The sequence below is a fragment of the Bombyx mandarina genome, chromosome 13 (genome assembly GCF_030267445.1).
Source record: "Bombyx mandarina strain Sakado chromosome 13, ASM3026744v2".
Taxonomy (NCBI): Eukaryota; Metazoa; Arthropoda; class Insecta; order Lepidoptera; family Bombycidae; genus Bombyx; species Bombyx mandarina.
Window position 1 is genome coordinate 14,008,483 of NC_143220.1, and position 13,004 is coordinate 14,021,486.

At 36.0% G+C, this 13,004-nt stretch overlaps 1 protein-coding gene across 2 annotated transcripts in view; it reads left to right on the forward strand.

The window, feature by feature from the left end:
* Positions 1-13,004, forward strand: part of ZnT77C (Zinc transporter 77C) — a 16,454-nt gene continuing 3,450 nt past the window's right edge. The window contains exons 1-5 of one of the 2 annotated variants that reach the window (XM_028172720.2): positions 1-286; positions 5,132-5,336; positions 6,005-6,257; positions 9,556-9,666; positions 12,363-12,485. In XM_028172720.2, coding sequence (XP_028028521.2) covers positions 5,148-5,336; positions 6,005-6,257; positions 9,556-9,666; positions 12,363-12,485 — 676 coding nt within the window. In that variant the 5' untranslated portion in view covers positions 1-286; positions 5,132-5,147. Of the gene's footprint in view, positions 287-5,093; positions 5,337-6,004; positions 6,258-9,555; positions 9,667-12,362; positions 12,486-13,004 lie in introns of those variants that run through there. The other variant, XM_089732578.1, reaches the window with a different exon arrangement.

The following is a 13,004-nucleotide window of genomic DNA, read 5'->3' on the forward strand; positions in this document are numbered from 1 at the left end:
GTTCATCGATAACAGAGAGTGCGCACGCGCACCGCCGCTCTGCCTGGCATCGTTCACTCACTCAGTATTGCAAACGACGTCGCCGTACCAACCTTACCGACTAAAGACTCCGCAAAATTCAAACGTTCATAAAAGAAAAAACATCAGTTATTTTTCAAGTGATATGTATGTGCCTGAATCGCGACCGCCTTGTGTTTTCAAAACAACAGTGTGTCACATAATTGCAGAGTTTTATTTTAATTCGTGCTGCCAATTAATAAAAGCTGCCAAAAAGTATATTATAAAGGTGAGCGCGTATCCCTTTTTTTCCCATATATCGATTATGATTTTATAAAATGTGTTAAATTTACAGTGACTTAAAATCGAGGTTATTCGCCGAGTCGTTAAGGCGGTTTCGAATAAAATAAAAATATCGCGTTATGTGGGCAAATGATTAATATAGTTTTGGGCGCAGATTCACGCGTTCGAAACATGCGTGTTTGTTTATATATTTTAAACTAGTAGCCGCGCCGGTGCGCGACTTCTATATCAGTAGTAGACAACAGTCGCGACACCGTTAGCACGCGTGCTGATCAACCGCCCGAATCCAACGTCTCATATTTATATTTTCTCTGACCTTTCTAATTTCACTCATCTGAATCATAATGAAATCAACTGAACCAGCACATTACTTGTCTTTCTATGCGTAAAGAGACCACGATCGTTTAATTTTATATTTAAACTAGCGGCCCGCTCCGGCTCCGCTCGGGTCTTTAACAAAAACTTCAACGATATTTGACGTCGTTTTGCGGCATAACTATAATAATTAGACATATGCTGTCGGGACATTTTTTGTAAATAATAATGTGTTCTACAAAGTCGTAGTACATTATTTTATTCTATCATCAATAGTTTTTGCAGGGCACGCGATGTAAAGAATATGTTAGATAATTTTTTTACACCTCGGGTTACATTATTTAAGTTTTAGTAAGGATCACTTTTTTTTTTCAAATAAGATTATAGCCTATGTTACTCGGGAATAGTGTAGCTTCCAAACAGTGAAAGAATTTTTCAAATCGGTTCAGTAGTTTCGGAGCCTATTCAATACAAACAAACAAACAAATCTTTCCTTTTTATAATATTAGTATAGAAAAGAAAATATTCCGCTGATAGAGGCGGTAAATGTGGCGATGGAACTATGTAATATCTATAATGTTAATCCTACGATAAAACATTGCGTATCCAAAAGTCTGATATTTTGTAATCTCAAGGGCACTTAACGTCTGCTGGTAATTCACTTCTTTATCAATGTGGTTACTAACTACTACTGGTTACTAAGACGGATAATAAATGCAGAAACTATGTTCACTGTATTCCACTTTATATCCTAATAGTCTTCGATAATGTTTTATTTGGTCTGCAATTTAATATTTTAGTACATATGTAATAAAACATATTCGAAATATTAAATGCTAACACCGAAATTGCATTAGTTATTAGAAATAAATCAATATGAACATAAAATATAATAGTTGGTCCTTGATTCGATTTTGTAATACTCCTATAATGCTCATTTGATAGTTAACTATTAATAAATTTGCGTGAGTAAAAAAAAAAATTAATAAAAAAAAATAAAAAAATGTATATATATATACATATTATATACAAATATCAATTAAAATTTCTTTTAAGGTTTAATCTCGTGTTTGCTTTTTTCACTGTATTATTTCCAATTTTTTACGCTTTTATTAGTCACGGATGACAAATTGTTTTCTTTTTATACATTTCATTTTCTTTATTAAATTTTAATATAAAATTACACCTAATCTAGCCTAATGTTAAATTTTGATTCTTTAAATACTAACAATCAATATCTCCGTTATCGCCGTTATAGTTCGTATACTAGCTTTTGCCCGCGACTCCGTCCGCGTGGAATAGTTACTTTGGCATAACGCTAAATTTTACCTCCCACTTCATTTACGTTGAAAGTGAAAATATTTTGAAACATTCTTTAATGGTTCTCCACTTGTATCGGTCTTACCGTGATGTTATATAGCGTATAGCCTTCCACAATAAATGGGCTATCTAACACTGAAATAATTTTTCAAATTGGACCAGTAGTTCCTGAGATTAGCGCGTTTAAACAAACAAACAAACAAACAAACTCTTCAGCTTTATAATATTAGTATAGATATAATTGTCATAGTCCGTTGCCACCTGCATCCATCGTGACCCAGCGATTTTCACTAGGTCGTCGGTCCCTCTGATATGTGGCCGTCTCACACTGCGTTTGCCAGTACGTGGTCTCTACTCGAGGATCTTTATGCCCCAGTACGTAACAATAAATATGGCGAATGCTTTCATCATAGTAGCTTCCCGCGATAAAACTAAGAACTATAGTGCGGGGGCAATTGTTTTAGTTTAGTTTAAATTTGACGTTATTTTTAATCGATATACATTATATAATCAAATCAATCATTATGTAATCAAAATGTAAACATTGTCACTAATGTCTACATTAAATCTATCAGTCGATAGTCGTCGTGGCCTTAAGGATAAGACGTCCGGTGCATTCGTGTTGAGCGATGCACCGGTGTTCGAATACCAGGTGGGTACCAATTTTTCTAATGAAATACGTACTCAACAAATGTTCACGATCGACTTCCACGGTGAAGGAAAAACATCGTGTAGTAAAAATCAAACTCGCAAAATCATAATTTGCGTAATTATTGGTGGTAGGAACTCTTGTGAGTCCGCGCGGGTAGGTAACCACCACCCTGCCTATTTCTGCCGTGAAGCAGTAATGCGTTTCGGTATGAAGGTTGGGCCAGCCGTTGTAGCTATACTTGAGACTTTACAACTTATATCTCAAGGTGTGTGGCACATTTACCACCCAGTGGGTGGGTGGTACCCTTCGTATCAAGAACTTAACAGCTAATATTATTTTGCGGAACAAAACTTGATTTGAAAATATTTATGTCCCTTTTTTTGTAGCTCACAACCGACAATAACATTGACAAAATGTGTTCCCTTAAAAACAACCTCAATGAAAAAACTTAACCTTAACAACCTTGTTTGTTACCACGTTGTTATATCATGTGACGAAAAATATCGAAACCAGTCTTCTTAAAACCGAACGACTATAATATAAAAAAAAAACAATAACAGTCATTATTGTAGAAAGTAAGTAGAGGTTTGAAGAAAAATACAGTTAATGCCAAAGCCAATTAATGCTACTGTCAAATAGAAGAAGACGTGTTCGTTTATTATTTATTAACGGGCCTTTTCTAATATATTTTTTAAATGATGGATTACTTGTGGCCTGCAGGACTTTCCAGTTTCGCCAGGACAGGTGGGCGATTTCACAATATGTTTGTTCATTGTCCCTATACATTGGTCTCCTAGACAAGACAACGTTAATACTACTGCCTACTCTGAGACATAGGATTGAAGTCTCATTTGTATGAGCTTCTCTTCTGCTGCTTTTAGGGCAGTACTAGCACTGCCCTAAAAACCGGAAAACCGGATATCGTTGTACTCATCCGTGCGGATTCTCAATATGCAATATCACGAATAAATTTTTAATAATCTATAAAATGAACCACGATCACACATCATTACAACACCGTGTTCAATTATAGTACCGTGCTTTACATTCTACTTATGTCAATTCTTTGGACATATGGATCGTCGAATAATAAGTAAATAGAGCACGAAATTACACGGAAAACCGAAGAAACCGAAACTGTCGTTGAACAAAACAAAGACTCATCACGCGAGACGCAGCAACAGACAAAAACATCCAAATTGTAAAACGCAACAGTACAAACAAATTGGTTTTATTGTTCGAATTATACCGGAGATAGGCTATTACGATTCAAATTGAACGACATCTTGCTGGAACGAAATTTAGCTAACTACTTAGTAGCAGTAGCTGTACTAAAATTTATCTTAAGATCGACTGTACAACGTTTATCATTAACGTAGCCATTAATCTCAGGGATTATCATATCTTATTTGCATACAGGTACATGTGTTTTCATTGACACGGAAAATTTTATGGTCCTCACGAAAATGTAACGTGGATAAATATATTTGACTGACAAATATCTCATTAGTAACGCGATGACCGCTGTATGGATTCCATACATTGAATAAATCATTTCGATATCCCGCTGTGATTCAAGTGAATTATTTTTCGATTATTTATTGACTGACAGTGTCTTAAAATCCAGCGGTAAGAAATGAAATGTTGATTTATTGATGTATGTTGCGATAATTAACGTAATGTAGTATTTGAAATATATGTTTATGCTCATATTAAATACCCAAATAAATCAAAAATCATTTCAATAAACTCCGACACTACTGTTCAAAAAGGCAGGCTGCACAGAATTAACACAGTATTTTAAATGAAGTATTTTTTTGTTATAATAACTTTCGTTAGACTTCTTAGTGGTACTTGGTGCTCATTAAACTAGTTAATATAGTTCAAGCTACGAACTCTTTTGTATAAACAAAGTGATACTCAATGAGTTTGCTTGTTTCGATATTCTTAACACAGGTTTAACTACTTCAATTAACTTAATGATTGTAATTATAATTAAATGTTAAGTTTTAAGTTAATTTCTTAATTGATAATGCGGTCGCATTAATTTCGATAACAATTGTTCAGACATTACCGTATCTCTAATTTGTGTTCTTCGAAATACATCTAACAAATATTAAAATTAAACGGTTAACAGTAACAAACGATGTCGCTGTATCCATGACACCGTATTAAACGATTTTAAAACATTGTCAGATTACAAAATACTTACCTCAACACTACGTCATTGGTGCAATTTATTAATGCGAACAGTGATATAGTCTTTATGATCTTTATTAAAATAGAAAAAAGTAAAAGCTCTGTCCCGAAATTTTTCGCTTGTGTTTTTCAGTATATATTTTTTGTTTATTACTCAAATACGAGCTGTTGATACCATTAAATACCAATTTACAAGAAAATATATTATCAATAAGTCAAAGAACACAATCTAATACAAAATGCATGGAAATGTTAAGGCGTCGATGATTTTTGTTAAATTTCATTGTGTGATCGAACACTAGTTAAATTATAAGGTCGCACATAATATTTTATATTATTCAACAGATTTAAGTCCATCGGAATGGCAATGAAGGAATGGTTACAATGGCTGCCTCCACCACGATCACTATTAGCCCTCCTGTTGGCTGTCGCCGGCTTCGGCGGAAGATTATTCGCATCACACTTCACAAACTCTCCAACACTACTCGTTGACACGTGCCACTCTCTGTGTAGACTTGTGGGACTCATCACAACGCTTATTTCCTTTAAGGTACATATATTTTTTTTGTCCTTGAAGGCAGAAGAGCATACGGCCTACCTGATGGTGAATGGTTGCCGTCGCCCATGATCTTCAGCAACGTCAGGGGCAGAGCCAAGCCACTGCCTGACGTTAAGTGCTCTCCACAAGCGTCATTTAAAGGAGGACATGTCATAGCGCTCGAGAAACACTGTGGATGGAGCTCATTCCAAAGCCAGATGGTACGTGGAAAAAAGGTCTCTGGAAACGCACTGTGGATGAACGCAGTAGCTCCAGGTCGTATGGATGAACTATACTCCGGTGGCCAGCGGTGCGGTGGTAAAAATGATAAATAAAAATTTGTAGTTTTTTTTTCCTACCTAAGCTTGCCTTGAGAGCCTTGAGAGGCTATTTTAGCGTAACCTTAACTGTAGGTGAGCTGACGGGGCTCAAACCGGAGTGATGCTAACACTGGCCCTAGCAAGAGCAGTGCTTCGCAAAATCTACCACCGGATCGGAAACACGACCCACTGAGAAGATCCGACGAGAAACTCAGTGGGCTGTGTCTATGGGTTAATTCGCTCGTCGAGCCCTTCGCCGCAAGCGACGAGTTCGAAGAGGACGGTGACCATTTGTAGTAGGCAACAAATCTTATTATGAAATAATTTGTTACTAAACAAATACCATGTTTTTGAATGCAGTACGAAAGAGCAGACGAGGGAACCGGTCGCGAAGGTCGCCTGCGGAACACATTCGGATGGGCTCGCATCGAGGTCGTGGGTCGGCTATCTGTCCACGTGCTCTTCGCGTCTTTCGCTCTAGCGCTAGTGGTGAATGCTCTGCAACTTGGCGTGCATTCATCGCACGGGCCACCACCGCGCTACCCCAGAGTCATTGTCGGCAGCGCTGTAATAGGCTTGCTCTTTAACGCAATCAACTACATGCTACTTGCTGGTAAGTTTTCAATCGGTTACATAGTTTTCAGTAATTATTATTAAATTCATTTATTTCAGATAATATTAATCCATATTAATGTTAGTAACACTGATTGATGATGATGATAGATAGTAAGGATGTAGTAACAAAAGAAAAGAACAACATACATACATACAATTGTAATAGTTGACCATTACGAGCAAATTTTGTGGACCTCTCTACAATGATTGAGAAAAGGTCCATCTAATCTCGAACATCATGGTCAGGATGCTGTTGGAGCTAATTAATTTAAAAAAAAATTAATCAATTCAAAGTAACACTGTATCTTAAAAATATTAAACTATCGACGTAAAATTATATTAATTACCTACATAAGTTCAATTGTGGATGATACCAAACTACAAAGATAACGCTTCAGTAGCTTGATGTTTCACTACGAAAACCTAATCTAGTACTGAAGATAAAGACAAACATTTGTTATTTTAGATTACTAATAGGAGACACTTCTAAATTTAGTGATTGAACCTACTGATTTATTTATTTATCAAGCATCAGTTTAAAATAAAATAAAATAAAAATATTAGATAATATTAAATTACAATCAGTAAGAGACTCAATAACACATTGCATACAACTCATTCTCTGTATTTACATGATCGAACATGTATGAATTAAATATTTATAAAATAATACCTGTGACTTAGGTAAATGCTTGTCTTTGATTGCCTGTTAGTTATCGTGCATTACACGGCTAAAGTCAAGGAGCTTGTTATGAAAACATTACGAGTATCTGAGGGTAACTAACGTAATAACTATGATTAGAATCGCTGTAAACAATAGTACGTTTACATTACGCAATAGATGACAGAACACAATAAAATGGAAATTTAATCATATAGGTAGGTAGTATTTTTGCTTCGATTTTCACGTTTCGTGGATATAATTAAAACTATTTTTACAGTTTTATCACGCTTTTTCTTTATTGTTACTCAAATATTTCCGATTTTTTGAATACTTAAATGTTTCTGTGGTCACGGACGAAATAATATATGACAGTAAAAACGTTAGATTTAGCCGTGAATGACCTATTAAAAACGAAATCAAAATTTAAAAGATTTCATAAGATAGTTTATCTTTCTTTAGTACTTATTATAAAACTGTTTTTTACTGGTGATAGGAGCTCTTGTGAGTCAGGACGGGTAGGTACCACCGCCTTGCCTATTTCTGCCGTGTAGCAGAAATGCGTTTTGGTTTGAAGGGTGGGGCAGCCGTTGTAACTATACTTGAGACCTTAGAACTTATATCTCAAGGTGGGTGGCGCATTTACGTTGTAGATGTCTATGGGTTCCAGTAACCACTTAACATCAGGTGGGCTGTGAGCTCGTCCACCAATCTAAGCAATAAAAAAAAACGAAATTATTACTGATAACAAGAATAATGATTGATGTCATTTTCTTTAATAACCATATAAAATGTTATAACAACATTTTTACGACTCTTCATAGAACATTGCTCAAGAGCACTTTTACCCAAGCAATACTCTACACCGAAGATCGATCAAATCTTTACGATTTTAAGCTTACCAGAATAACTTCCTTGGTTTACAAAGCGATGAACATCTTAGCTAATGGACTTGTCCCATCTTACACGATGATTATCTGCCGGCTATCGAAAGATAAGGATATGCGAAACGCCCATCTCGACTTCAAGATCTTTAGCCAACACTCAACCCGCAAATTGTTGATGCTTCCTTGTACTCTCGAAACGAGGGTTATAAAGACAGAGTCTTAGGCAGTATGCTTTTTTGGGATAGAAGTGTTGTTGGAAGCCTTTCCAACTTCATCAAGTCCGGTAGCAGTACGCAACGGCAACTAATAATAATTACTCTTCATCAAGCGGACAGTAACAATTCCAGAGAACGATTTCTATCAAAACCTTTTACTTTGAGCTAATCCAAAATGTTCCTCAAAACTCGGAAGATTTATAAACTTAGTTAATTAAACTTGCTAGTTAAGACCCGAGCTTAATAATTCTACAACTAGCATGAGATGGTTCAAAGTGGTCCGCGAAAGTAGTCCACAGAACAACCATTTATGTACGAACACGGTCTAGATTTTTAAGTGGGTCAACTCCTACACGATTTTTCTGTTAACATTTGCAGCGTTACAAATAAACGAATTGACACGAAAACCTGATCTCATAATCACCGCATTTATTGGGGACAAAAACGTTACCAATATGCCCATAGTCGTACAAATTATGAAATATATCTAAACGGATTTGAGAATTACGTCGACAGCGATTACAGATTTGGAATAGGAAAGATTTGCTAATTGTATTCGAGAAACGCGGAATGACCATACTGATACTATGAAATCCTATTACGAAATTGTATTAAACTACTTGGTTATACAAAACCAAGGTTATGTAATACAATTTAAATGGCATATAACATAAATGTCAAAATAAACTGTTTCATCTATACCATAAAGAGTCATGTGAAGACCAGATAAACTCAGCGGACTTGTTTTATTTTCAATATTATGTCTAAAATTTTTTTACTTCCAACAATAATAGTATGTACTTTTATAATCATCATAAAAATGTTCAAATGAAGTTAACATAGGTATTGTAGCACAATAATTCCGTGAAACTCGTAGTTTTCGTTAAACTATGGCCTGTTGCTATATATTTATTAATTGGTAATTCATAAAATCCTGAAAGGACTTATTGAATGTATCTTAAAAGCATCAACGGTATAACCGATTAGAGAAATTTTAATTTAGAAGACATTTACCAAGTTTTTTCAAGTCAATGCATACTGAACACACGACAAATAACCTAACCATGAAGAAATAACTTTCTTTAATAAGTCCTGTAAAAATGATTTAATTAGCGTAATTATTGGAAATTCTAAAGGGGCAACTATCACCATCGGGCCCATTTCTGTCACTTGATAGTCATATTCAAGGTTTTTATTTATTGCTTTGATGGATGGACGAGTTTACAGCCCACCTGATGTTAAGTGGATACTGGAGCCCATAGACATCAACGACGTAGACGCTGTTTCCTTGAGTCATAAGTTCTAAAGTCTCAGTTTCATAGTACAACAGCCCCAAACTTCAAACCGAAACGCCGTACTGCTTCAATGCAGAAGTAGTCAGGGGTGGTGGTACCTACCAGTGCGGGCTTACAACACGCCCTACCACCAACACCATTCACGTTGTAATCTCCTATAGGCTCCAGTAGTAGCCAGATACCAGGCGGGCCAAACTTTGTATGTAAAAATGTGATTAATGTACATTTATATTAACAGGTCGTGAACTCAGCTACAGTCGGCGACTGAGCGTCACTGAAGGTGGTGGTGTGGTGTTGAAGACTGGCTCAGGGGAACCGGTCCTGGCACACGCTCCTGCTGATATTGCAAGTAAGCTACAACGGAATTCAAGTAGCTTGTCGCGTAAAACGAAGCGTGCAGTTTCAATGAACAATTTTATTGACAGTAAATTAACTTGGCGGTTAGAAAATAATCAATTATGAACAATTTCATACTTAAGATTTGCAACAGCCTTGGGCGGCGTTGCAACCGTATGGTTGATTCTTTAATTGAGAGACTTGAATAATTTAAAAAAACATAAATTGTTTTTTTTTTTGTAGAATACCTATCTACCTATTTTAAAATCTGTGGATGGAGTAAATAATTTGATACTATGAGATTTGTATGACTACTACTATAGCCATAGTATTTTCTTGGGTTTTCGCGAGTCATAGAAATAATTAAAACTAATGTTAAGTTCGCGTTTTTTTATTACCATTAGGTATATTAAGACGATAAGACGTCCGGTACATTCGTATGATGATAAGACGTCCGGTACATTCGTATGATGATAAGACGTCCGGTGCATTCATGTTGAAGCGAGGCACCGGTGTTCGAATCCCGCAGGCGGGTACCAATTTTTCTAATGAAATACGTACTCAACAAATGTTAACGATTGACTTCCACGGTGTAGGAATAACATCGTGTAATAAAAATGAAACCCGCAAAATTATAATTTGCGTAATTACTGGTGGTAGGACCTCTTGGGAGTCCACACGGGTTGGTACCACCACCCTGCCTGTTTTTGCCGTGAAACAGTAATGCGTTTTGGTTTGAAGGGTGGTGCAGCCGTTGTAACTATACTGAGACCTTAGAACTTATATCTCGAGGTGGGTGGCGCATTTACGTTGTAGATGTCTATGGGTTCCAGTAACCACTTAACATCAGGTGGGCTGTGAGCTCGTCCACCCACCTAAGCAATAAAAAAAAATATATTATTTCCGACCATTCGAATACTATACAGTTTTATATTAAAACGTATAAATAGTTTTGTTTATAATATAGCGCTATATCTTATTTATTACTATATTCATGTAAACCAATGAAAACCCAACCAACCTTAAAAATGTAGTGCCAGAATCGTGGTAAAAGACCAACACAGTATTACAAATCGCAATACGGTGTCACTCAATTAAAATCGAACGTTACGATCGATACTATCGATGGTACGGCGAGTTCTAAGTTCTAAGTCCGCAAGAGTAGGTACAACCATCCTATCTATTTCTGTCACTAACACATTCATTCGTTTGAAAGGTTGGGACAGCCGTTCAATAATTCAATTAGAACCTCGACCTCATGTTGGACGGTGACATTCACTGTGTGATGTTCAGATAAGCTTATTCACCTAACTGAGTAATAAAAATAAAACCTAATTGCTTCACAGCAACTGTCAATTCAAATAAGTAACAGAACATACACTCATGAAGCCTTGAAAGACTGATTTTATTTCGAATTTCACTTAGTAACAATACTTTTATTAGGTACATTGTAACCAGAACAGAATCTTTATATATTAAGACTATTTCGTAATCAAACTATTAAAGACCTGCTTTTTACTGGTGGTAGGACCACTTGTGATTCCGCACGGGTAGGCACGGGTAAGCAGTAATGCGTTTCGGTTTGAAGGGTAGGGCAGCCGTTGTAACTATACTGAGACCTTAGAACATATCTCAAGGTGGGTAGCAGTGGGGTCCAGTAAGCACTTAACACCAGGTGGGCTCTGAGCTCGTCCACCCGGCTAAGCAATAAAAAATAAAAATAAACTATATGAACATTACTACGTATCTTAACGCTATGATCGTCGTGTTTTCAAATCTGTCATTTATATCCAATAACGACATCGCGCCGTATTATTAACCCATCAATCTTAATGAATGAAGGTGATGTTTTATTACGTAGCAAATCTAGGACACGTGTTGCTTTAATTGAACTACGTTATACTCGTAGGCACGATTCCGCTCCGTAGTCATAAATAAATGTGTATCCGCCAAAAGAGTAGATTGTAATTACCTAACGAAAACATATGAAAACAAAATTATAAAAAATTGAAATTGGGTTACTTTAGACAAGTAAAGGAACACAAACCAGCGATATTTTATTAGGTATATTTTTGACTCTCTGTCTGTTACATGTTCCCTGTCAAACCACTTAACCGATTTTGAAGATATTCGGTATGGAAATAGTTTCAACCATAGGTTAGAAATACGGGACAGGTTCATCTTACTGCAGAGCACGGATCTCCACCCACGTGATAATAACTATTACCTATAATACGGGTAGCTAGCTAGTGTAAATTAAACCTATGTAATTTTATTATCGAGCATAGCAAAATGTAATATTAAACAGCTTTGAGGAATTTTGTATTTGAATTTTTATGATTTGTTTTGATTTAAAGTTAACGTAACAATGTTGCTAAGTAACAATGAAAAATATACCTAAACGCGATATTTACACAACAAATGTTTATTTGTTCATCTTCTATATTTGTTGTTTTTGTTGCCAATTATGCAAGTTGCAATGACAATCGCTTCATATATTATTGATCGGAATTCTAGTGCCATTAATTTGAACTTGGTAGCGAGAGTTCACATTTTACATTTAGAGCGTTAGTCAAAGCAAAGCATGATCGGGATTTACTACTCGAATTACCGAAATAAATAACTAATATCACATACGTATTCGTCTCGGATTGTTTTAAAAAGCATGAATGCGTTTCACATTTTTAAGCATACTTTTTCTAATACAAGGCAGTCTGTTCGTGATAGCGGCTGGTCTCACAGCAGAGTGGGAACACGAGGCCTCTCGTATCGCGGACCCAGCCCTGTCTGCGTGTGCTGCTATCGTTCTCGTAGTATTCAACTATCCATTCAGTAAGTATACTCTACAGGTCAAACACCGACCAAATACTTTATCAACCGAATTAACTTTAAAAAAAGCAGGGGGTTTTCAATTCGACTGTTTTCTTTTATGTGCCCTGGCACAAAATATTTTTCTGGGTGAACCGATTTCATTGATACTTTCTTCACCTGCTACTTTGAAAGCTGGTTCTTTTTTTTTTCACCAAGGCAGTTGGGCGGGCAAAAGCTCAGCCAGGAGGGGTGGGATTTGCTAACAGCTACCCGAACGCCTATCTGATACTTCTCATTTAGTCCCATTTAATGTTTATGAAGATCTAACTAGTTGTTTTGCGTTATATAGGTACTTAATAATGCATGTTTATTTGACTCTGCCTACATTGGTGATATTCTGATTTTAATTAATCAGGTTTTCATTTTTGTAAAATATTGTATAATAAACTATAATCCAACTGTGATTCAGTATACGACTAAGAACAATGTGTTATAAGCAAATATATAATTATTGCACCACTCAAATTGCAAATTTTATTG